Here is a 24,642-nt window from a genome sequence, read left to right on the forward strand (position 1 = left end):
TGCTCCCGGCGAAAGGGCCAAACGTCAAACGGGATGTAAACAAACGTGATCCAAAACAAACGAGCACGCGCATATTGCCGGGTTTTCTACGCCGCTATGCATTTCTGATAAGAAAAATGGTTTTTATTCAACATTATCTGTTAAAATCTGTCAACAAGGTAACGGTAGCATGTGATATATCGAGTTAGTTACATTTATTATGTATTTTTCCCTCTCTTTTTAGCCAATCCGTAACTACCTGAAGAGCCGGTTCCTGGACACACTACGGATAACGGCGAAGGGTGGCCACGGGGGAAACGGACTGCCCAAGTACGGCGGTGTCGGCGGGCAGGGCGGTGCGGTCTATTTCGTCGCCAAGGAGGGAAAATCGCTGCGCGATGTGGTGAAGAAGTATCCGAACAAGCGTGTCGTCGCCGGCAATGGGGAGGAAAGCTCGAAGGCACGAATTCTCGGCCGGAGGGGTACGGATCAAAAGGTGGAGGTGCCGGTCGGTATACGGGTGCTGGAGCAGGAGACGGGGCTGCTTTGCGAGTTGGATGAGGAAGGTAAAACCTTTCTGGCGTCCGGTGGGGGAAGTGGCGGATGTTCGGGCAACTCCTTCCTCGGTAAACCCGGACAACTGCGTACGCTCACGCTGGACCTGAAGCTGATCGCAGACGTGGGGTTGGTGGGATTTCCTAACGCGGGCAAAAGTACACTCGTAAAAGCGATCTCGAATGCATCCCCGAAGATTGCATCCTATCCATGTAAGTGAATGGAGTGGATTTACAGTGAATTGTTTTTCAAGATGTTCTTTTTCAATGTTAGTTACAACGATACGACCGCAAATTGCAACGATAGAGTACGAAGACTACCGGCAAATAACAATAGCCGATCTGCCCGGATTGATCGAGGGAGCGCACGCCAACTTTGGCATGGGTCACAAGTTCCTGAAACACGTGGAACGAACCCGGCTGCTGCTGATCATGGTGGACGTGTTTGGGTTTCAGCTAAGCCAGCAGCACCAGAAACGGAACTGCCTAGAGACGGTGTACGCGCTGAACAAGGAGCTGGAGCTATACGACAAAACGCTGCTCGACAAACCGTGCGCACTGATTATCAACAAGATGGATAAGGAAGGTGCCGTGGAAGAGATTTGTAAATATGAACAATATTTCCACTCGCTAGAGGGTAAGTAGGGCTAATTTCAGCCGAGCGACCAAAGCAGTAACACCCCCCTTTTCCACTTATAGATGGTCTTAAAATGTGTCCCGAAGAGTTGGTACCCTCCAAGCTGCTCTCAATCGACGCGGTGATACCAATATCCGCTAAAAGCATGAAGGAAATTGAAAAGGTGAAGCAAGAAGTGCGAACCATACTCGATTTGAAGGCCGAAGAAAAGCTGCAGGAAGAATCTTCGCTCGATAGGAACGAACAGTTGCAGCTGAAGCTAAGAGAACGAGGCCCCAAAGTTGTATGAAGGACAAGTGTTTAGGAATATATTTCACCGTGTTTTATAGAGATAGAAAAAAAAGTCAATAGAACCCCGTAAGGACTCTTGCATTGCGCATACATGCGTATGTATGCGTGAGTGAAAAGGAAACAATGAGCGTATGTGTTTGTGTTAGCGTATTCTCTCACTCACTCCAACACAGCCGGAATAGCAACCGACGAAAGCAAACCTTCCCGGTCGCCCCCGGTTGCCATGGGAGACGTTTGCATTTATCGCCGGTTTTCTGAAAGCCATCATCGGCTAGCCATAAATTGTTATTGCCTCCACAGTGTGTGTATTGCCTTCAACCAACCGTCCGAACCCGAATTGCGTGCAGTACTTTGTATGGAGAGGGGGAGGTTTTGTTCCCCATCAACTACCTCCATACACGTACCCATAGCACAATTACTGTGTGTGCAATTGCAGCAGTAAGAAGTTTTTTTCCCGTGCCTTCTTTTACCCCGAAACTTCTGTCCCAATCAATCAAACTTTCGTGAACTTATCCTTGGCGGAAAGACAGCCAGTCAGTGCCTCCCGGTGCCCAAGTAGGACACGACACGGATACACACGGGTGTTTGTGTTGTGCATTACATCACAGTACGCCGGAGTGCACACACCACCAGCCCAGCAAGGCAGCATGGCGGACTGGCCCAGCCCGAGGGTGGCCCAGGGTGGCCTGTTTCATACGCCCAAAGCACGCTACACGAAGGAAACTCAAGATTTGATAAAAGGTAAAGCAATGATAAGGAGCAATTGCATGTCCGGAACGTTTTCTGACCAAAGTTTGTCCTCCCATGTTTGCCCTCTAGTTTTGATGGAAGAAGCAAAATTGACGATTCTGCAGCGCAACAAAATTAACTACCATCTGCGAAATGGCGAACCATTGCCGGTGCCGAAGGAGCCGAAGTTTGAGCAGGAGTACAGTAACTTTCTCCCGATGGCCATACCGCGGAAGAACATTAAGAAACGTTCACTGAACACCATCATCGAGAGTGGTGCGTTCGATGTGGAAAAGTACGTGCCGCACAAACCGAAGGAACCGATCGAAAAGCTGAAGCTCAAGCTGCAGGAGCAGATGAGCGGTATTAAGATCTTTCCGGACGATGGCCGCCGTCGGCGGGTGGTGCGTAGTAAGAGTGAAGGATGCATGGACTTTGTGCCGCCCGATCGGGCAAGTGAATGTAAGGATGTGGAGGGTTTTCGATTTGCATTTCCGCTTGCTGAACACGTGGTTTGGTCTTGTTGCAGTGCTCGAGGAAATCAACGAACGCGTCCAGTGGCTGGAAGAGATGGAAGCACTGGGCGAGGGGAAGAAGCATCGCGCCACTATCCAGCTGCAGATTGCGGAGAAGCTCAACGAACTCAAGCGACTCGATCGGGCCAAATCGCAGGAAAACGAAATTTAACCTCTGTATACACTTTTAGCGCACGTTGTTTGCAGTTTAAATTCACCTTCTCTTTTATATTAAATTCATTACACGCTTAATTCTACAGCAAAATTACACTGTCCATCTTCTTCGTTTTGCCAGCTCTGTGGGTGTGTATGTGTGTGGCGGATCTCAAACGCGTAGGAGAAAAACAAAACACACAGTTCGGTGTTTGACGGTGATTTGGATCCGGCCTCGCACGAAAGTAAGGAAGTAGGGAACGGAAGCAATGCAACAGAAAGAGGCTGTTCCCAATCAAAATGAACGAATAAAGAAAATGCACTAGTGATTTCCGTATGTGTGTGTGTGCCGTACCACATTGCACCGCGTCCATAGATAAACTAGTGAACACTTTAAAATAAAACAAAACACCACGCGGTTAGCCCAGCGCTGTTTGTTGCGTACTCCCGGGTGCAACAAATCCGATGAGTGTTTCGCCCTGTGACCAAACGCACTATCCCTGGGCTGCCTTGGCTTTGTTTTTCACTTTCTTCACCTTCTTCAGCCCGTCCATGCTGGACTTTAGCACTTTCGAGTACGATTCCATGAACTTGGCCACCTCGTCCCGCTTCACCACGGTCGAGAGCTTCTTCGCACCGGACCGGGCCCGGATCAGGCAGCTGTACTCGGCGGGTGTCGGCAGGGGTGGCTTTCCTTCCCGCGGCTTTGGCCGGTCGTGCCCATCGTCTACCAAAATAGAGGTGAAGGAGGGAAATCAATCGTTAGGGGGTTTTTGTTGGTGAAAGTCTTCTACACGTGCAGGCTACTTACATCGTTTTATTGTGACTGTGAAGGAGGAATCTTTTCGGGCTGATTGTGCTAGCAGGGTAAGCTTCGACAGGAACTGTGAATGGGAAGGTGGGGTTAGCGAACATGGCCGTAGTGTAATTGACCCCGGGCGTTCCGATGCGATTACTATTTACCTCTTCATTAGTTAAAAGAACCATTTTAACAACTGAATTTGATAAAAATTTAGACGAGCTTTCGGCTAAAAACAAATTGTGGTCGTGGTCAATTTTTGAAAGGTTGGCACGCGGGTAGTGATGGGCCGACTTTGACGGATCGGATAGTATCCGATCGAGCGCCGGGAGGAATTTTCTTTTGCTTTATTTAAACAAAAATTGAAGCAGGATTTGTTGAAAAAATGATAAACAAAAATCAGGCACAAATTCTCAATTTCCTTGAAATCCAATTTCAATTTCAACTGCAAGTGAAAATATTTTGTATCGAAAGGGAACCATCGTTCCGTTTTTATTATGATATGTGTATATGGTGCTGTATAGAAATCTAATTCAACATAATGAAAAACATTACAAATGATTCAGAAAATAGTTCTAGGTTCCTGTATATACATTTTAAATCTTAATTATAATCGAATCGAATTCGTTTGATATCGCAAAAATAGAATTGAAAAATCATCTTCTAAGTTCCTTCAAAGAGCCGTGTAAACGCTGCTTAATTTAGTAAAGCTTTTGACATCGATTTGTTTACATCCAGGCTACAAGCTAAAGTTTTTCCGCATTAAACAGACGCGGGATTATTGGTGTTCTTGGAATTTGAAGCAAATTGTAGGATATTAACGTTTTATCTGCAATGAACAGACTTGAGTGCCGTAATTGAATGCATTGAGTAGTGAAATGTGATATACACAAAGGTATTTGGAATTTTAAACATGAGTGGATAAATACCAGCCAAGTGTACACAAATTACTCAAAAATAATTGATGGTGTTTATTGATTTTCAGCTATCAATTTCGACGTTACAAGATTTCGGTGAAATAGAGCCTCAAGAAGGATTCAGAATAAACTATTCAACTGAATCCTCGCGTAACTAATGCTGGCGAAAAGAGTCACCAACCACTCAAACACTCCTTTCCCTAGAACAAAAGTAAAGTAAAAACAAAAACACAGCAGCGGTTCAACAATCTAATCCCTTTCTTCTTTCTATTTCACAGCATGGAAACCGAAACACCCGGCAGGAGCATTGAGAAACGCTTTCAGTGCGACATCTGCAACCGGTTCTACGCAACACCGATCACACTGAAAGTCCACCGATCGCAGCATACGGCCGACAAGAAGGAGCTGTGCGATTTCTGTGGCGCCAGCTTCAAGACCCGGGGCCAATTGAAAATACACAGCCGCGTGCATACCGGCGAAAAGCCGTACAAATGTGATGTAAGTAGCATTTAACTCTATCGATAGTCAATTACTTTCTAACACCCTGTTTCTGTTCGGTTGTTTAGAAATGTGGCAAAACATTCGCATACCGGGAGAGCCTGATCACGCATTCGACGACCCACACGAACGACAAACCGTTTGTGTGCGTGGTCTGCAATTCAAAGTTTTCCTGCATCGGCAATCTGCTGAAGCATCGGAAGGTGCGGCCGGATAAGTGTGGCGCCGAGAGTGTGCCGATTAAGCGGATTAGACCACGGTTGACTAAAAAAAGTAAGCAGGATTCATATTGCTAGTGATTGTTTGCAGTATAATTTGTATATTCTTCTCTTTAAGCCCTTCCGAATCTAACTGATAGGGATTCTAAACAAAGTAAGAGTAAAAAAGGATCAGCTTTACCTGAAACAACAGACCAAGAAGGGACAGAGAGATTGGAAGACTCTGAATTGGATGAGGGGCAGATGGAAGAATCAAAATCACCCTTGGAAAGTATCGTCAATACAGTTCAGAAATGCATTCGATTGAGCGTTGAAGCACTTGAACCGTCTTTGATGGTTCAGGAGACTTTTCACACAGCCGAGTCGTCTGTAGAAAGTGATGAGGATGCATTTTCCTATGAGGAAACTGAACTAAACGATGCAGATGAACCGTCTGAGGTAGGCTATTGTATCATTTTACACTATTGGATGTATGTAGTAACATTTCTGTCTAATATGTTGTTAGCCAATGACTGTGAATGACCCCAAAGAGGACGGATATGACGAAGATAGCGAACAGCTGATGGAAGTAGTTACAACTGGTGAGGGAGATCGCACATCGGTTTACCTCATTAGCTATCAAGATGGGTCGGATGAACTTGATTCTCTAGCTAATGCTGTCGAATTTGATGATTATGAAAGCGATAAACTAGAAAATTCGATTGAGATGATGTCCGCTAGAGAAGAGGATGATGATAATTGGCATGTAGAATCAGATCAGTCGTCCTATGAAGATTCTGAATCACCAAAAACAAGCACCAAACGCCACACAAGCCAATCTTCCGCGAAAAAAGTCAATGTAAAACTGGAACCACCTGACGAAGAGACGATACAGCGTAATAAGGAGTTGTTGGATGAACAAATGAGGTACGTTCTACCTTCACACATTTCCTATTATCTACCAGAATATGATGTATATTCTCGTTTTGTAACCATTTCAGACAATTGCATGAGTTATCGAACTCGATTGATGGACGCTACCGGTGCAAACTGTGTCCACAGCAGTACAACACGCTCTACACGATGGCACGCCACTTGGAGCGTGCTCACGAGGTACAGCAACATCTTGCCCGAGAAAAGCTACAGTACGCGCGCAATACCACGCTAAAAGAGTGCAAATATCGCTGCAAGTACTGCGACCAGCCGTACGTAAATGCAGCCTGTCTGGCCAAACACCTACCAAAGCACGGCCAGGATGGACGGTTAATACACAAATGCCCCTGCTGCGATTGGTACTTCGCAACGGAGACGGAACAAACGAAACACACCGTCGAGCAGCATCGTGAGCGGGTGGAGTGTACCCTTTGCCAGAAGCTGTTCACAAAGCCCGACTGTCTGCAACGGCACGTGCGTTATGCGCACAAGACGAAACGCCGCTCGAAGTACATCTGCTCCAAGTGTGGCAAAAGCTTCCCCTCGGTCACCAGTCTGTCCGATCACGAGCGTGCCAACTGTGGCACGGAACCGATCTACCAGTGTGCACGGTGCGAGAAGCACTACGCCAGCTACAGCTCGCTCAAGATGCACCAAACCGTGCACGACAATGTGCTACCGTACGTGTGTGGCTGCTGTGGGAAAGCGTTCCGCACGAAGGGACAGCTGAAGGTGCACGAACGGGCCCATACGGGTGAGCGACCGTTTGAGTGCGACATTTGCTCGCGATCGTTTCCTTACCGCGAGTCGCTGATGACGCACCGGACGATACATACGGGCGTGACGCGGCACGAGTGTACGGAGTGTTTGAGGAAGTTTTCGTGCTACGGGAATTTGAAGAAGCATCGACAGATACACCATGGTGTGGGGGATAAGGTGCAAAAGCGGCAAGAGGAGGGCAAAAGTAGTGAGGAACAAGATGGTATGGCGTAGGTTATGTAGAATAATAATTTGAAGGTACGAAACAGTTTGATTTACCTTAATTTATCGTATGTTTAGTCCTAAACTGGCCTAGATTAGCTTGATAAGGTTCATTTCTGGCAAATGAATTACAAACAATAGCACTGATTATGGAGAGAAAAAAACGAATTTAAACGACTTAGAAAAACGTTCCAAATAAAGATTAGAAGTGCAGTTTGAATATTTACCCTTCAATCCGATGAAATGCTCCTATTCCTTGCAATTTTAGCGAATCGAAAAAGCGGGACCATTGCCAAACGAAATCAACCACGTCGGAGATTAGAACACCACGTTGTTAGCGGAAGAAAATTGACAAGAAAAAAAAAACGATGAATTTTCTGCGCATTTCTCATGATATCAAATAAAACCCTCTTACGAATACTTCCCCTATTATTTACTTGTTTGAAGGCCACTTTTTGTTGCAATAATTAATCATCCACATTGCTTCCTCCAATGTGTGTACTGCGATGGGTCATGCACTACCAATTTATTTATCAAAGCAGGCTGCCTAGTCGGTCGAAATCACAAAACCGTGTCAGACGGCTGGCGTGGAATGAGCGAAAAGCCAGCGTGTGTGTGTGTGTGTTGTTTGCTTGTAGAATTACAATCATGGAAGAAATCGCCACCCAACCACTGGATCCGGAGACGATATCGATGGATTTACTCACAAGCCAAACGCCGCAACCCAGCTATGGACAGTTGGTGGGCAATACGGCCCTTTTCGGAACTATTGGTGAGTATTTGGTTTTGCGGCTTGCACTCGAAACTCGATTTACGTGCCAATTTCAAGAACAATTTCATTCTGTTGCAGATCTGTGCAGTGAAAAATTTAACGTTGGACGCGATCGAAGATGCAGCCTGGCGATAGACGAAGTGCACTTTCCACTTCCGATACGCTCGTTCATCTCAAACATTCACTTCACTTTGGAGAGGGACCTCACGGATCGGTACACCCCTACGTACATCATAGTTAGTATGGTTGGAATGGTTTCCTTTCATTCAACACACATATTAGAGTGAATCTTCATTCCCACACTATAGGACAATTCAACCAACGGGACGTATGTTAACGGCAAGCTGGTTGGGCGCAATAATCGTGCGATCCTGCTGCCCGGTAGCACGATCTCGATCGCATGCTTTGCCAACATTTTCGTGTACAATCAGCCCGACTACCGAGTGCCGCCGGAAGTGGAATCGCAAGCGTTGAGAAAGCGGTACCACATTGGCCGGACGCTTGGGTCGGGATCGTTTGGCACGGTTTATATGCTGCATGACGTCACCACCTGCCAACCGTACGCGCTGAAGATTGTGAAGAAGCAGCGCTACGGGACGAAGTTGAGAGGCTCGCCGTCCCTAACGAATGAGGCTTATATTATGAAGAAATTAAATCATGTAAGTCGATGCACCACAAATCGGAATTGTTTGAATTTGCTTGGAATTCCCCCCTTTCCAGCCGTGTGTGATTCGAATGTTTGACTTCATCAACGATCCCGGTTCGATCAGCATGGTGCTGGAGTATATGCAGGGCGGTGACCTGCTGACACGCATCATGGACAACGGTTACCTGCCCGAGGACACGGCCAAGTTTTACTTCTATCAGCTTTGTCACGCCATCCACTATCTCCACAGTCAGGGTGAGCTTTTAAGGTGGTGTTGCTACTCACATTGCATACTTTAAGGCGCCATTTGCAATTACAGGCATCACACATCGGGATTTAAAACCAGACAATATTCTGCTGAAAGACAACGATGAGTACACCCTAATCAAGGTGTCCGACTTTGGCTCGAGCAAGTTCCAGGACCATACCATCTTTATGCGCACCATCTGCGGCACGCCCGAGTATGTAGCGCCCGAGGTGCTGGAATCGAGCGGCCAGAAGCTGTACACCCGGCAGGTCGATGTGTGGAGCCTCGGCGTGGTGCTGTACACGATGCTGAGCGGTTTGCTGCCGTTCGGCACCATGAACGGGATGACCGATGCGGCGGAGCTGGTGATGCGCGGCAACTTCAGCATGGCCCAGCCGGTCTGGCGCACCGTACGATCGTTCCGCCCCAAGAAGCTCATCTACGACATACTGAACGTGGACCCGGACGAGCGGCCATCGGTAGAAATGCTGCTGGACAGCGTTTGGTTTTGCAACTCGGACGTTGTGCAGCATGCACAGGCGATGATGAATCTAGCCAGTGCGGCGTCGTACAGGGGCAGCCCCGATGAGAGTGCCCTTTAAGAAATTTAATTGAATAATGGGTGTGTGGGGTGAAAACCTTGACCTGTGTTTAATGGGTTTGGAATCGAAATAAAAACAGCGAGCTACGCATTTTCAAATTGCTCTGCTGCTTGCAGGTTTTGCGTTCTGTGTCTAGCACCGACACCCTCGTCTATTCTGTGCCGACGACACTAAGCTCTTGGGAGCCATTTGTCACGTAAAGTAAGACAGAGGGTATTGTGCAAGAGACACCTGAGCTAGAGAGCAGCTTATTGAGCAGCCCCAAAAAGAACCATCATCGAGCAAAAGCGGTGTCCTCGGTGTGTCCAGTATCCAAACCATAATCTAGACCACCAGACCCGAACCGTTGCCTAGAGCTGATGGCATAAATAAACTTTCCAGTTAAACGAGCGACCACTTCGAGGAGTGGGGTAAAAATATCGAAAATGACTTCCATTCGATTCTTCCACACCTGGGATCCAGCTGGCTGTTTTACAACCATTGTCTTTGCCTTCGTTTCGACAGAGCGCCTCGTTGCGCGACTGATATTAAATACAAGCAATAGGAACGGCTACATATGTGAAGCATAAAACAGTGCGAAAAACGATGAGCGTGCACAAACTTTGGACGCCTGCTCCCCGTGTCCGGTGGTACGGTAAATTCGACAAAGGTAGGATTCCATTCTTAATCTTACCTTTTTCGCATGGAAGACACCGTTGTCGTTCGCTCGCACCGCCCCCAAAAACGAATGAATGACAACCTTCAAAACGAACCTGAGGACTCCCTGGAGGGTAAGGGAACTCAAGCATAGACACACACATGCCCTTCCCATGGGGGGAAAGAGGGGTGAAAGCAGTTGTCTTCCAAAGTTCCGGTTGGGCTGAGAAAAGGGACGAAAATTGATTATGAGCTTACACGATGACAATGGTAGGCCGATTACGTTGGTTTCGGCAGTGGTGAGAAGGGAGGCCTGCCCGTAATCCTACCTCCCGATGGGACATCACCCCTTCAGAGCGACGATAGATGATGAATAACAACAACAACAAAAAAGGTATGCCAAAGCGCGCTAAAGGTTGTTAGGACACGCGGCACACACACTCCCGGGTGCGCAAAACCGGAAGGAAGCGCGCTGGTTCCGCTGGTGATGGATGGTGTGTACTGCCATTTCACTACGGATCGTCCTTGAAGCGGGCATTGCAGGGTTTTACAGGAGTTCTCACAGCTGTGGAACACTTTATTAACCCATTTCATACATGAAATGAACTTATTGTAAGGCGAATTGGACTGTCTAGCACCCTTGTTGGATAAATCCAATAGGATTTTCCAACGTGCCTGTTGAAAATGGGTTGCCATAGAGTGCAATTGGAATTCCAACATATAAAGTTCACTTCCAATGGGAAAAAGTCAAGGATGTGTCCCACAACTCCCTGGAAACCCTGTATACTGGGGAAACACTTTTGAGAAGGTGTAATGTTGTTCCTGCTTGCTCGGAGTAGTTTTGCACACGCACACACGCAACGAGACGGCTACTGACCACTGAGGTATATTAATACAGGCCATTAAAAAGTTGATTATACAGTTCAGACAGTTTGTGGCAGTACGTAAAGCACAAGATGGTCGAAAAAGAATCGTCTTCTAATTTGTTTCTTCATTTACCTTTTTTCTTATACGAGTTTTTCGTCGTGACTTCGTTCTAGCTGTCCCTCGACTCTCTCGACCTTCAACCCTCGTGGGGAGGAGGTTCCACGCTGACGAATCACCATTAGCCTCCCCTTCTACCGCATGTGTAGGATGTCCTTGGTGTAATAAAAAATGTTAATCAACTATCTATTAACGAAAGTCCTTTGCACCGCCATCCCAGAACGGTCGGACTAGATGGCGTGCTGGAGCGGCAGTGTTGCGTAGCTCGGCTGGTTGCGTGTGGCCAGCAGCCGACCATTTCTTCTGCGTCATTGCCAAACATGATCATGCGTTGCGTTTACGCGAACTGCTGCAAGAGAAGGAGAGCGTAGCACAACAAAAACTGTCTTGAAGGGAGTGGAGAGGGAAAAAAATCGTTCCAGTAAAGCCACACAAACAGCAGGAAAGCTGTTTCTCGCATTGAGAAGAAAGTTGTCTATAGAAGGAGGAAAAACTCACCACCGGAAGTTAGCATTATAGCAAGCAAACAAACAAAAAAAAAACTCCACCACAAAGAAGCTTCTCTCGGGCACACATATGCACACAAAAAAAACAAACGAGTTTGGCCTCCTGCTGGCATAAATGGCACCCTCGGAAGAGCGAAACGAGCATCAACCATTGACAGCACAGCATTCGTGCAGCAAAACCGTATGCCCCGGATGTTGCCACACCGGCGGAAAAGGCGGAAGTCCAATGGGGCAGAGCATCATCGTGCTTCAGTGCTTCTCACTTACTACTACGCGCGCTTCCCGAGAAGAATAATAGAAGCTCCCGAGAAGGTGTGTGTGTGATCGAAAGGAGCCGTTCTTCGCATTCTAATCGACACCCGGCTCACATCCCACCCAGTATGACTCTAATGGGTGTCCCCCCCGCCCGCTCCAGAGGTTATTCATTGACCTTTACGGCAGCACTGGAGCAATAGAGCCGTAACCATTCCCCCATGCCGAACAGACGGATTTAAGCAGCGATAAAGATAAAGGTTTTGCCCTTCCTTCTGTTGGTGCTGACCAGTGCGCTGTCCGGCTGTTGTGCGATGGCGTAACGACGCCACTGCAGACGTTACGGGCGGTGGTGGGGACAGGGCAGGACAGCTTTCACATTCTCTCAAAAGTCCTTCAGGATGGGGGCGCTTTTGGGGCGCACTCTGCGGGAGGGGGGGGGGGAAGGCTTGCATAACTGTCCACGAGCGGGGTTTGCTAAGGACAGATGAACCGTAAATTAATATCCATCCCAATAATGTAGGTGAGGTCAGCCACGACAGAGGCCACGACGATGATTGACGCAAACGGTCCACAAAATGCACGCCACTTGCACGGACTGTTCCGTGCCTCAAGTAACGGGACCTTCTTGTTGTGTTTTTTTTTTTTTTGTTTCTTCTTTTCCTCAAGCAAGCATAACTGTCCTCAATAAATTTTAAGTAATAGGATTACAAGTTTAAAGCTCCCGGTCGGGCGGTCGGTCGGTTGGACGAAACCGAGCTTTTACTAGCGCTGCTCCGTCTCGTTCGTGACTACAAGAATTAACCATTAAACAATTAAGCAACGTCGCGACACGAACACGCACCGGGCACTGCACGTGATACAGCTGTGGCGTGAGCAAATTTTAATACCCAATTCCATAACCACTAACTCACCACTCAGCCAGTCATAACGCCGTATGTGGCTGTGGTTGTTGTTGTGCTGGTTTGATAATGGACGAGGGAAACAGGAATCTTGCAGCATACTTTTCTATCTGTCCCTTGTGCTGTGTAGTGTTTCCATCGCCCTGATGGGCACAAAACCTCACAACGGCGGGCCCACACAAGACACAACAAACTCGCTGTGAAGGAATTGGGTTTTGTTCCCAAACCGGGGTCTTTTTGGTCCACCGAACGGGACCATCGCCAGGCAGCGGCAGCGTGCAATGCAAAACGAGATTAAGGAGGAAGATCCCGCGCTGGCCATTATTAATGTATTGTATGTGCGAAGAATAACGAAGGCGTGCTGTGCTGTGCTGGTTGGTTCAGCAGTGTTGTTGCTCCAAAGAGAGCTTTCTCGAATTGAGGGTACGGGGTAAGCAACCAACAAACACAGTGATTGATGAAGGAGAGAGCAGAGTGTGCAAAGAGCGTGCGGTACATTTTGATATCGCGCTTCGGATGCCGATAATGGCGATATTGGCGATCGTTTACATTCGATGGCGATTTAAATATTGCTGCAATGTGAAGGTGTTGGTCCGATGGGGTACCATTTTATGAATGAGAGGTTGTGTGCATTTTGATTGCATGACTGTGTCCGCTTGAATGTGAAATACAGGTATTCCCCGATATATACGCTACTAATGTGGACCGGAGGCAATACCGTGTCTCGAATATTAGAGTAAGTCGAATTTCGAGGTTTTCAGTCAAATTATAGCAAATTTTCGTAAAATGTTGCTTGAAATGGTAGGTTTTTAGCGACTTATATTAATTATTCGATCTGATTTCAACTGAAGATCACAGTTATGTACCTTTGAAAATGGTTTTTAAAATTCGACAGAAAGGGAATTTATTTTGCATTTGACATTTGATGTGTCAAATCAGTACAATTTGCTAGAAGAACTGTCAAATTTAGAAAATAGCGTATAGTGAAATCGTGTATATCGGGTATGGCGTATATCGGGGAATACCTGTATAGCTAAGGAACGCTGTATCCATTGCATACATTTAGGAGCATTTGTCACAGAGACTTTAAACCGCTAACAAACTCAAAAATTCCTTCGCAAAATGCTTGGTTGCAAACTTATTAGTCGCAAAATTGTTGGTCGCAATCTTCTTGGACGAAACATGCTTGGTCGCAAACTTCTTGTTGGCAAACTTTTTCGTTAAGAGGTCTGAGCTTAGTTGTGTACTTTTTGCCATAAGTTATACAATTTCATGACGGTAGCCGAAGCAATACCATTGATGATCACACTATTAGGGATTTAGGCAAAAATTTTGCCTTCATTTAGGCTCTCATCATCACATTGAGAGCAAAAGTATACTTACGCTTCGTTTTATCGATTCTCTCCCTCCAACCAACCGAATAAACATACGTTCACCGTTTAGGTTTGTAGCACGCGTGCTAGCAATAAAAACTAATCCATCCATTACACGTGTAAAACAATCCACAAAACAGCGTCAGAACAGCTGACAGAAACGTGGAGTGGCATGCGATTTAAAATCGTCTGCCGCTTGCCACTCGTGGCGGCTTCAAACTGGGCCACCTCAACCATCGTGCATAGTCAGGTCTACCTGTGAGTGTTTCTGTGTAGTAGTACTTGCTTGCAAAGTTTTTCCACTTCCTTTATTAGCTGACTGCTGCTCATTTTTGCCCTGTTCCCCTGCACACACTGTACAATTGTCCATGTAAATAAAGTCAAACATCAAACAGCGTACACACATACATACACTTGCACAGAGTCGCGATGTTTTGTAAGGCCAGCATTAGGGTTAATTTGTGAAATATCCCATTTTGGTTGATTGTTTGGATGGATGGGACGGAGGGAAACACGGAGCGGTGCGATACGTGTTGTTTCGTGCCGTTATTATTGTGAGCTTCCAGCTCGAGGACCACTTCTTACAACTGCTTCCCGAACCCTCGTGCCATATCCAGTAGAGGAAGGCTCGTGCCATATAATTACATCCCATGCAGTTAATCGAGCTCGTTCGCACAGGCAAGTTCTTTCGGCAAGTCCCTCCCTAAGTTCGGCCTGTTTGATTCTTGCACGGCGTAAGGGAGCCGCACAGAATGCAAAACTTCTACTTCCTTCTGGTACTATTGCTACTACTACTACTACTTCCACTACTACAGTAGCGGCTAGTACCTTTACCTTTTATCGATGCTTTTCACGCCGATTCCGTGAGCAGTCAGAGTGTGGCCAAACATGAAAATAATTGCCAATACGTGGCCTGATTCCCTGTTTGCCGTGTTTGGGACAGCAGCAAGAGAAGAAGCGGAACAGAAACCGGCGGCGGTATGGAATGGTCCCGGTCCGGAATGTTCCTTTTAATATGGTTGAAGCAAGGAGCAACACGGGGCAGAGTGAGAGCAAGCAAAAGAAAAAAAAACGGAAAACGGAAGGTTAACGTTCGCTAGAAGGACGACCGGTTTTTGTGTGGTGCGTGCCCTTTTCCAGCGTGCTGCAAAGGGAACGCTTTATGGAACCAACCGAACCGACCACAGAACAACAGTTTCGGGGGTATGTCCCGTGTAGAATGATTTACGACGGCCCTAGGAGGCCACCACTCGGGTCGGGAAGAGAATGAAGCTCTGTATGGCCATTTAAGCGGGCAGTCAACTTTTCGCAAACACACACACACCACGAGGCAGCATTATGGCACGGGAGGGATTCCTGGAATGTTCTCGGTTCCTCGATGGTTCCTGAGAAAACACCTTAATCGTGTGCATGCGGTTCGAAAGCAAATGTGGGCGACCGGGCGGTTGTGGAGCGACGTTTGAAAAGTCATTGTCAATTTGCCGGGGATTGTGGGTCAATTTAGGATGATAACCTTGGAAGCTTGGTCTCTTGGTTGTGCGTATGGCGAAAGACAAAACGGGGAAGGACGATAATGATTTTTATGACAATTTGAGGCAAACGTGGGAACAGATTTTTGCTTTCTGGTTAAAGCCTTAACGGCTCTTAAGTTTTAAACGGCGTCATAATGGAATCCCCTGTTTATGAACAAATGAGTGTTTAAATGGCGGGTTTGTGCACCCGGACAAATAATATAACCTTCAACAAGAGGAGCACATTGCCTTCTAATTCCTCAGCAAGTGTTCATCCATGCTATTATCGTGCCATTCTGAACAAACATCTCCTCGCAATCGTTTTTACTAAAGATATGTTCCGTCGATTGCATACATTTAGGCGCTTTCACAGCAGAAAGCTTTTCGAGAGCAAACAAAAGCCAAATTGTATTCTTTAATTATTGCAATTGTTAGTCAATAATAGGGACAACTCTCATGCTTAGTATTTACCAAAAAAATCGCTGTGCGCTTCCCACAAACACACAGACACCACCACGAACAAACAAAAAAATACGAGCAGAACAATTCGTTTGCACTCTAGTGGCATTTTGTAGGGCATCGAACACTGGAGGGGCAATTTTCGCTAGGAGCATCATGCATCATCGACAACATTGCGCTAGACTGCACCATTCCGATTTCACCACGATTTCGAAGCTTACGCTGAGGTGTGGGAGTAACTCTCGGGGTCCCGTGCTCCGTACTCTTCCATACAGCTTTTATACAGTAAGGAGCGAAGGCGACTCAGCTGAATGAAGAGTGTACGGTTTGGTGCGGCAAGGTAAAGTCCGGGGAGAGGATGAAACGGCACACTTTACTACGCGTTGGAGTAGGACGTTGTTTGTAGCGATATTTTGCAGGGGAGCTTTTCTTTGGCAGTGAGTCGCTGTACTCTCTTTCATTCTCGCTCTCTCTCCGTAGTGTTCACACAAACACACATGTTCTTGTTTGGTTGTGGTCGTGGCACGGTATTTGGGTCGAGTTGGATTTGTGACACCATTGTCTCATTATCCTGCCTACGTTGTAGGCTCCGTCGTGGGCTCCTGCAGTACCGTCTCTGGTGTGTTTATGTGTTTGTGTGTGCGTGGAGAGTAATTTGCAGTTTTGCAGCTTTACGAGAGGGCTCTGGAGAGCTTGCGCCCTAGCTTTCCACGGTCACGGTGTACTTATTAGCTCACCGGGAAGGGACGGGTGTGAGGCTGCCGAGAGGAAGGGTGCTTGTGCGGTTCGGACTTTGGAATGTTTTCAATAGCGTACGGGCACGATCGTCTAGTGCCGGGCGGGTGGATATTTTTATAAACGGAGGAATTTATATGAATTTCGCTATTGCTAGAGAGAAAAAAAACAGAATACTTTGATATGCATATTTAACGACCATTTTTATTGAAATAGATTGTCTCTATAGGGCTGGTGGAAAAAAAAACTCTACTTGTTATCTAAGATGTTATGCAAATCTAAAGATGTTGAAAAAAGTGCGTAAATTTAACTTTTTTTAAGTAAGTTATGTTACTATTCATATTTCTATTCCTTTGCTGGAATTATTTGAAAGACTCAGTCAGTGTGACTACACGACCCGATCACGCGTTGAACCCGCTCCGTCTGTTTTGGCTTACCACTGTGAATGAAACAGCCCGTGGTGAATGTGTGACACCGACTAAACCGAAGAAAGCCTCTTGATACGAAGGAACTCACACACGTTTGCGCTGTTTCTTTATGTGTGTTTCTGTGTAATTGTTCTTTTTTCGAAAATGGAAGCAGATCATTTCAGCCATTTGATTTACAGCTGATGAAAATTAACGCGAGCGCACGAAAAGCGTTCGCTCTGGACGGTGAAAGAGACAGACGCTGCAGGAGAGCGCGTGAGCGAAGCTTTTGCTCACGAAACACTTCCCAAAGCTCGTGTAGAAACCTCCCCACCCCAAGGAGCAAACGAGCAAGCTTTCACTCCGTTTTGTCTCCCCATGAGATACCGGAAAAAGGAATCACACGGGAGAGTAAAGCTGGTTTCGCCTCTCTGCTAAACTGGTGCAAGGATCCATTCGGTAGGCTAGGTTTTATCGACAAAATTTTCCACTCCCGAGGTCCAGATAAGTGCCGAGCGTGTTTATCTGTGTGTGTGTGTGTGTGTGTGAAATGCCAGTGAGTATGAGCATCGAAAAACGAAGCCATTGCCAACATGAGACGGAAATACACAGCGAGCGAACCGAACCGAACCAGCCACCAGTGCCAGTGCCAGTGTCCGAATGGCCCCAGTCTCTTCCCAGGCAGTGGCCCTGCCGTAGCAAGTGTCCCCTGTGCAAAACAAAAACCCGAACGCTGCGCCGAACAACCCGCCGCGAGCGAACGAAAAGAGAGCTTTTCAAGGGGCGCAAGGCAGGACCAGCGATGATGCGATGCACATTCCGTGGCTCTCGCGCTGCTACCTGGTGTTCAGTTCGTGCGCGTCCACTGCGATAACAATACCTCGGTTTGGATTCCCCTTTGTATATATAAACTATACTAGTACGGTTTTCTTCTGGTAACAATAAACAAAATTGCACCGTTTAGCACACCCAGTTCTTCTTTTTTGGTTTTTTTTTTTGCAACATCCAACGAAGTAAAAAAACCCTTTTACTGTAACGCCTAAAGTTAGGCAACGGCTACCGAATTGCTTGTACTGCGCGCGAACCTACCAATCGTTTGCCTGTGTGTGTCTGTGCGTGTTTGTGCTTGTGTGTATGTGAGTGTTTGGGAAGGGAAAAAAGGGCAGAAACAAAAGCGAAAAATCCCCCATTTTCCCATAGAGCCACGGCAGACAGCACGGAAAAAGGGAAGCAGCAGGACCCCTGAATCACTGCAATCGTTGGCCCCATTGTAGGGGGCCCCAGGAAAGTTTTCCCATTTGCCAGCTTCAGCTGAGGGTTCTTTTACGGGTGTGTGCGTGTGACTGTGTGGCGAATAAAAAAAAACGGAAATCCTGTATACGGTGTGCCTGTGTGTGCGTGTGTGTGCTTTACAGTGTGTGTCTCGATCGGTGAATTATAACGCAATGTTCCGCTTTGGCAGTGAGCCAAAAGCGTTTCGTGCAAAGAGAAGAAAAAATGTGAAATAAACACCTCACATGTAGAAGAAAAAAACCCAGTCAGTAGAGTGGAAGATGAAGAAGGAAAAGAGAAGCAAATACAGGAAAAACACACTCGCTCAGAAAGCTTCCTTTTTTGCTTGCTTGCTCGCTCGTGGTGTGAAAATTCATCGTTTGTCGGTGCAAAACGGGCCAAGCCTTGTAGCCTGCTCCTAGAGAAGCTCGCATAGAGGAGGAAGCTCCCCAACCTGACTGCCGTGCCGACATTTTCACCTTCCCCTCGCGACCGTGCTCGGCCCTGTTAGTGTTGTGTTGGTGCTGGATACAGCTGTGGTTGGGTCGGTTTCCCGGGCACACAGCTAACAGCTGCCCGGCCTCCCCCGGCTACAAGGGAACACCCCGCGCACACCAACAGACACACGCACTTAGAGAGTTTTGTACGGTGAAACTCGCTGGAATCCTGTGAACGAAAACTGGGAAAATCCTTATCGTTGCCCTTTTTAGATCTAGTAGCTGAATTTGTGTGTGTCTGTGTTTTATACCCTCCCTTCCTTCCATAATCCCTTTCTAAGCGTCATTCCCTGTTTTTTTCTTGAAAACTCACCCTTGCAGCTCATCGATCTGACCAGATGTAGTGGTTTCGGTGTCAGTTCAAGACCCTCTAGCACATTCGTACGAAAGTTTCGAAAGCCGTGAAAATTAGTGTGTACCCCTCTGTCTCACAGCCCGTTTGCCCGTGCGTCTGGCCCACCCCCTGCAGCAACACCTTCAACAAACACCGAGTGTCCAGTGTCCGCGGCTGCCGGAAATCGACGCTTCAGCGACCGCGCTGTGTGCAGGAACGGCCAACGGCCGTCTGAGCAGGAAGTGAAGGAGTGAGAACGTGTTCCACTTCAAAACCGGGGAAACAGAACACACATAAAAAGAGAGAGGGCGAGTGAGTGAGAGAGTGTGTGTGTGTGAGAGAAAGAAAGAGAGAAAGGAAGTTTCAGCGCCCCACCCCTTCCTGCTCCGATTCGGAAGCGACGGGTACGGAAGCCCTCTCGGACGCACCGCGACGCCATGCCCACGAGACGCTACCCTTGATAGGGAGACGGCGTTCCTTTTTTTCCTTGGAGAAAGGGTCCCTTTTTCTGACCAAAAAAAGGACGCAATGAAGCTAGCACCGTCGCTCTCACTACTGTCCTCGCCGTCGCCGTCGGGACCTTCGTCGTCGTCGTTGTCGCTACCAGCATCGGTCGTCGGAACGATGCACCAGCCAACCGCAGCGTGTCGTAGCCGAAAGCTAACCACCACCACTACTACTACTACTAATACTACTACCGCTGCTGCTGCTGCTGCTGCTACTATTACTACTACCACTACTACTACTATTGCCACTGTTGATAATAATAAAGCTACCACAGCGATGCACCACCGGGCCGGAACCGGAGGCGCGGGCAGACCGGGTGGTTGCCGCCGAACTGCGGCCGCACCGTCGCCACACCTTGCGCCCTCGCCACCACCTCCAGCAGCTCCGATGATAACAACAACAACAACAACACCACTACCAGTGCCGGCGTTACTACCTGCCACCTTCCCGCTGGCGTCGTGCGGGATCGAGCTCGAACAGGACACCTGTCACAGTGCGAGGAGGAGGCGCGGTGCGGTGGCGCGGCCACGGCACCACTGCTCCGCGACCAGCACCTCCAGCAATCTCACCACCAGCAACACCACCACCACCACCACCACCACCAAGACCGCGGCCACCGACGGCAGCAAGTCCCTACGAAGCGTGCCTTGGGGCCCGAGGGGCTCCCTAAGGTTCGGGCTCTCCACCCGCAGCCGGCTGCTGCCCCTGCTCGTGCTCGGGCTTGGCCTCGTTAACCTGCTGCTGCCGGCCAGCCCCGCCAGCGCCGAGTCCCTGTCGGATATGGCACTGTACTACGACCAAAACTCCACATCGCTGCTCTCCGGGACGTCGCTGCTGCAGCTGTCAAATGGTAAATAGCCTTTGCCTAGTCCTTTTTTTTCCTGTTTTTGGTTGCTTTTTTCGGGGGACAAGGGAGCTTGTGTGGGAGTGTGTGTGGGTGTGTGTGTGTGGCAAAGATTCTGATTATTATTTTCGGGCAAACGAATAGAACGAACGAAAAAACGGATTTGTGCCCTCGAATAATCGATATTCCGATAATTCGGGGATCTCGGTTCTAGGAATTTTGCCTAACATCGTTACTTCGCAATAGCGAAGATATGCTTTGGTGATATTTTGCCTCTGTGTGTATGTGTGTGATTGAGAGAGAGATATAGAGAGAGAAAGAGAGAGACAAGAGAGCAAGAAAGCGTACGAGCAGTGGGAATAAGGGCTGGCTCATTGGGGAAGAACGCAACCGCTGTGGCCGTCCCTGCGAGCGTTCGTTTTGTTATCTATAGCCATAAAAATCTACCCAGAGGTCACCACCAAGTGGATCACGTTCCGTTTTTTTGGAGATGCCAGCGCACACGTACACAGCGACAACAGCGGCACAGACACACCAACGGAGCGTTTGTTGAAAAATTCATGCTATTCCACGCTGATTATGTAATGTCACGCTGTGGCCGCCTGGGGGAAGAGCGAATCTGCTTAATCCAGCGCGCATTTGACGGTCACTGTCTGTCGTTTGTTATCCTTCTTGTTGTGTGTGTGTGTTTGTGTGTGGGTCCGTGAGCTTGTTATCATTCCAATTGCTTCTCAATCAATCAATCATACCCAACACACAGCCGGTTGCTTTCGAGTTAAAAAACCAAAACCCCGATCGGCTTGTTTGGGGGTAGGAACGAGATTAAGGATATTTCAAGGCCAACAACCTACAAGCACACCAAGCACCCTGCTGGCGAATAGCGGACACAGACACAGGTTTCGCCAGGTCGTACCGTGCCCGTGGTCGACGCTCGAATGATGCGAAACCGTCGACACCGCTCACAAATACAGAAAACGGTTCCCACAATTACGACACCCCGACCTGGTGCCTGGCCGGGCGGGTTGTCATCGTGGTGTCCTCGCTCCGCCGTCGTTAGGGAGTATCGATTATCAGGACACCACCGCTAGGAGTGCTGTTGTGGGTGGGAGAGAGAGAGAGAAAGAGGAAAAATGATAGAGATAGAGAGTAATTTTCAGAAAAAGGGCAACAGGAATGGGAAGAGCACACGGGATCGAAAAACCGTTTTCGTAAAGTAGCTTCAAGGTGCAGAAGGTTTCGAAGGGATTCACCACAACCGCGCACAGGTATATGTTGTAGTGCTCTTCATGAGCACACGCACACACAAACACACACACATAGACAAACGCTGTCGTTGTCGGAACTCGCTGGGGGTTTTCGGCCCCGGTACTACCGAAGGGAATACGACGCACCGTTTCGCTCGCTCTCGCTCTCTTGCGCTTGGTTCGGTTCGGTATCCTTGCCGATCCGTTTTGAGCAGAGCATAGCGAAGCGAGTCCTTGCGCTCCTGCGAGTTTTGCAAGCTTCACGTGATTTTCCCATCGTGTGCTCTACTTGCTGCACCTGCCCCTCAATGCTGGGGAGCTTTTGTGGAGAGCGGAATACAGCGAAAGAGAGCGGGAGAGTGTGTGAGATAAGGGTTCCATAGGCGGCGAGCGTGCCGTACTGGGAAACGTGGGAGAAGAGTGTAGTTAACCGAATTGGGTAACACGTGCTCTAATGGCTACGCCGAGAAACGCACCCGTTTCTACAAGCAAAAGCTTTAGGGCTCGCTGAAATGATTTGTGGGGATTTCCAAGGGAAACAAACAACGCGCACCAGCAGCTCGTTGATGGAGAATTTAGATCGTAAATGTGTATTTTTGAACACGATTATGGTTTATTGCGTTTGTATTTTAAATCAGTTAATAGATGAATCAGTACTGATAATCAGCAAGACGATTGGAAATACACAATTCTTATTGTTAAAGCCAATTCATACGTAGTTGATTTACAAGGCACCAGGCGCATCCATCGGGTTAGCGCCTAGATGTATGCAATTGTATTAGGATTGAATATCTACAAAGTACAAGGCGCATCCATTGGAAGACTTTAGTACCGCCGCATTACCAGACGTTTTTATTTCTCTAATGGACATTTTGTTATGTACTTTGTACAAATTATTTACATTATCTATAAAAAAATAATATGTAACAAAGCCACCGTTTTATAACATTGCAAAAACCCAACATTGATTAAAAACAACTACTGAGTGAAGCTCTTTATAGCATCGTTTGTTGGCTTACTGTTCGTTTCGTTCGTCTAACAATACACCCATCTCGAGACGATTGTAGTGGTACAATGAAACAAAAATAGATAGCAACAAAAGGACAAAGCGAATGCAAACAAAAAAACAACAACACAACTATAAGCAAACCATTTCATTGCTAAAGTGTTGATTATGAAAATAGCAAACATCCTTGAGAGTTACATAACAACAAACAACCAGTGCCTTGTGCACCGTGAACCAATCCCAGCCCGAAACAATTCACCGGTGAATGAACGGTGAAATAACAAACGAGCGTCAAGCTCTTTTGCCCGTTCGCGCTCCCGTATATTTATTTCAAACAAAAGTGCCTCATTAAGGAATGAAAAGGATTCAACAGAAAACAAAACCAAAAAAAATGGCGAAAGGCACACAAACGGTAGCAACTAAAAATAATTTTTACTCTTTCATCGCTACCGCGAAATCCCGCACGGAAAGTTTCCATTTATTTCAACCATCGGTGCAAAACTTTCACTTCGCGGTACGGCGATGCAATCTTTTTTTTCTCCAGCTCCGTTGCCCCCGTTCCTCCCTCCTTTTTGTGCCCTTTCGTGTAGTGGTGGCTTTGCCCACTTTCGCACGCTCATCGTGCTTGATATTCATCTTTAATCGGACGGAATCGGAATGCACGCGGCTGGCCAACCAACTACCTCCTCCCCAGGGGTTCGGACTACATTTCAGCTTCGGATTTGAGATTGGTCGCGCGCCTTTCTTTCCTGACCTCTCTCTCTCTCTCTCTCTCTCTCTCTCTCTCTCTCTCTCTCTCTCTCTCTCTCTCTCCCCCCCTCTTCGCGCTCTTCTCCTTCATAGCCAAAAGGAAAGGGTAGGGTATTGAAAAATGAAACAATTTTACAAAATGTCAAAAGCGTTTAAACTCATTAAAACTATTTCATTTCTCGGTTCGCTCCCGCGTCTTGGTTCGTCCTTTCCCAAGGCACATCGGCGTCACAGCTGGATGGCAATGTTGGAGGTTGTGTGTTTTTTACCCTTTCTCTGACTCTCTCTCTCTCTACACCAAAGTTTGCCTTTTCTGAACGCTTTCTGCTTCGTAAATTTCGACTTTCACAAGTTCACAATTATGACGGTTTCGATCGAACCTTTACCTTGGCAGAGTGCGCAGCTTGGTGAATTTTAGCCCCCCCAAGTTGGGTGAACTCCGAATGCTTGATCGTAAAATTCTAAAATAGTTCTCGAAACTACAAACCGCTTCCAAAGCCTTCCGGCCTAGGCGTTCGCTTTCGTTCCTTCCACTTCCAAGGGCGGTAGAAAAAATCAATAGCAAAGAATGTTATTAATCCGATTTGGGATGGTGGCAGGTGGGCAGGGGGTGCGAAAATACGTTTCACCGTATAATGAAATAAAACCCAATCCGACACCCTCGGGTGAAGGTGTTAATCCGATGTTTGTGTGTATGTGTGTGTGTTTGTGTGCGCACTCCAGAGAAGGAACATTCCAATTCCATAATACATGACCCGAACGGTGCAAGTGACAGAGCGTGTAAAGCTCCTCGCCTCCGTGTCCTTTACACTATCACGCGAATATTTCAAAGGCGAAAAAGGTGTCGAGTCAGTTGTCGAGTCTATACTACACTACGAAAGCATGCACAGAATGAAAAGAAAAATGCGCCAGCTAAAGGGAAAAAAAACTTTCATTTGGCACCCGCTGCCAAGGTGTGAAAAAGGCACCACAT

General features: G+C 47.4%; 6 protein-coding genes across 13 annotated transcripts in view; 5 read left to right on the forward strand and 1 right to left on the reverse strand.

The window, feature by feature from the left end:
* Positions 1 to 19: 19 nt before the first annotated feature.
* LOC120902490 (GTP-binding protein 10 homolog) lies at positions 20 to 1,582 on the forward strand. The gene is made up of 4 exons (XM_040311277.1): positions 20 to 158; positions 224 to 746; positions 808 to 1,170; positions 1,233 to 1,582. The coding sequence occupies exons 1-4, from the start codon at positions 117 to 119 to the stop codon at positions 1,457 to 1,459; spliced, it is 1,155 nt and encodes a 384-aa protein (XP_040167211.1). The 5' UTR covers positions 20 to 116; the 3' UTR covers positions 1,460 to 1,582.
* Positions 1,583 to 1,869: 287 nt separating this feature from the next.
* Positions 1,870 to 2,970, forward strand: LOC120902491 (UPF0193 protein EVG1 homolog). The gene is made up of 3 exons (XM_040311279.1): positions 1,870 to 2,202; positions 2,281 to 2,652; positions 2,720 to 2,970. The coding sequence occupies exons 1-3, from the start codon at positions 2,109 to 2,111 to the stop codon at positions 2,875 to 2,877; spliced, it is 624 nt and encodes a 207-aa protein (XP_040167213.1). The 5' UTR covers positions 1,870 to 2,108; the 3' UTR covers positions 2,878 to 2,970.
* LOC120902492 (signal recognition particle 14 kDa protein) lies at positions 2,906 to 3,940 on the reverse strand. Its single transcript, XM_040311280.1, has 3 exons — positions 3,822 to 3,940; positions 3,670 to 3,742; positions 2,906 to 3,585 (listed from the first exon to the last, which is right to left on the reverse strand). Exons 1-3 carry the CDS (start codon positions 3,843 to 3,845, stop codon positions 3,353 to 3,355), a joined length of 330 nt encoding a protein of 109 aa, XP_040167214.1. The 5' UTR covers positions 3,846 to 3,940; the 3' UTR covers positions 2,906 to 3,352.
* A 496-nt stretch (positions 3,941 to 4,436) lies between these two features.
* On the forward strand, positions 4,437 to 7,633 carry LOC120904193 (zinc finger protein 431-like). The gene is made up of 7 exons (XM_040314015.1): positions 4,437 to 4,552; positions 4,643 to 4,785; positions 4,853 to 5,072; positions 5,141 to 5,345; positions 5,409 to 5,728; positions 5,796 to 6,196; positions 6,271 to 7,633. The coding sequence occupies exons 3-7, from the start codon at positions 4,854 to 4,856 to the stop codon at positions 7,193 to 7,195; spliced, it is 2,070 nt and encodes a 689-aa protein (XP_040169949.1). The 5' UTR covers positions 4,437 to 4,552; positions 4,643 to 4,785; position 4,853; the 3' UTR covers positions 7,196 to 7,633.
* Positions 7,634 to 7,734: 101 nt separating this feature from the next.
* Positions 7,735 to 9,548, forward strand: LOC120904389 (ovarian-specific serine/threonine-protein kinase Lok-like). The gene is made up of 5 exons (XM_040314328.1): positions 7,735 to 7,955; positions 8,034 to 8,191; positions 8,264 to 8,614; positions 8,676 to 8,856; positions 8,921 to 9,548. Exons 1-5 carry the CDS (start codon positions 7,832 to 7,834, stop codon positions 9,448 to 9,450), a joined length of 1,344 nt encoding a protein of 447 aa, XP_040170262.1. The 5' UTR covers positions 7,735 to 7,831; the 3' UTR covers positions 9,451 to 9,548.
* An 8,356-nt stretch (positions 9,549 to 17,904) lies between these two features.
* The window catches only part of LOC120899944 (sodium/potassium/calcium exchanger Nckx30C), a 72,931-nt gene continuing 66,193 nt past the window's right edge, over positions 17,905 to 24,642 (forward strand). For 4 of the 8 annotated variants that reach the window (XR_005739127.1, XR_005739128.1, XM_040306334.1 and 1 more), the window contains exons 1-2: positions 17,906 to 18,150; positions 19,306 to 20,675. Coding sequence is in view for 6 of the 8 variants with exons in the window: in XM_040306334.1 (XP_040162268.1) it covers positions 19,847 to 20,675 (829 nt within the window). In the remaining 2 variants the exon portion in view is untranslated. Of the gene's footprint in view, positions 18,151 to 18,203; positions 18,352 to 19,305; positions 20,676 to 24,642 lie in introns of those variants that run through there. The other 4 variants (XM_040306340.1, XM_040306335.1, XM_040306338.1 and 1 more) reach the window with 4 other exon arrangements.

The sequence above is a fragment of the Anopheles arabiensis genome, chromosome 3, assembly GCF_016920715.1.
Source record: "Anopheles arabiensis isolate DONGOLA chromosome 3, AaraD3, whole genome shotgun sequence".
NCBI lineage: Eukaryota > Metazoa > Arthropoda > Insecta > Diptera > Culicidae > Anopheles > Anopheles arabiensis.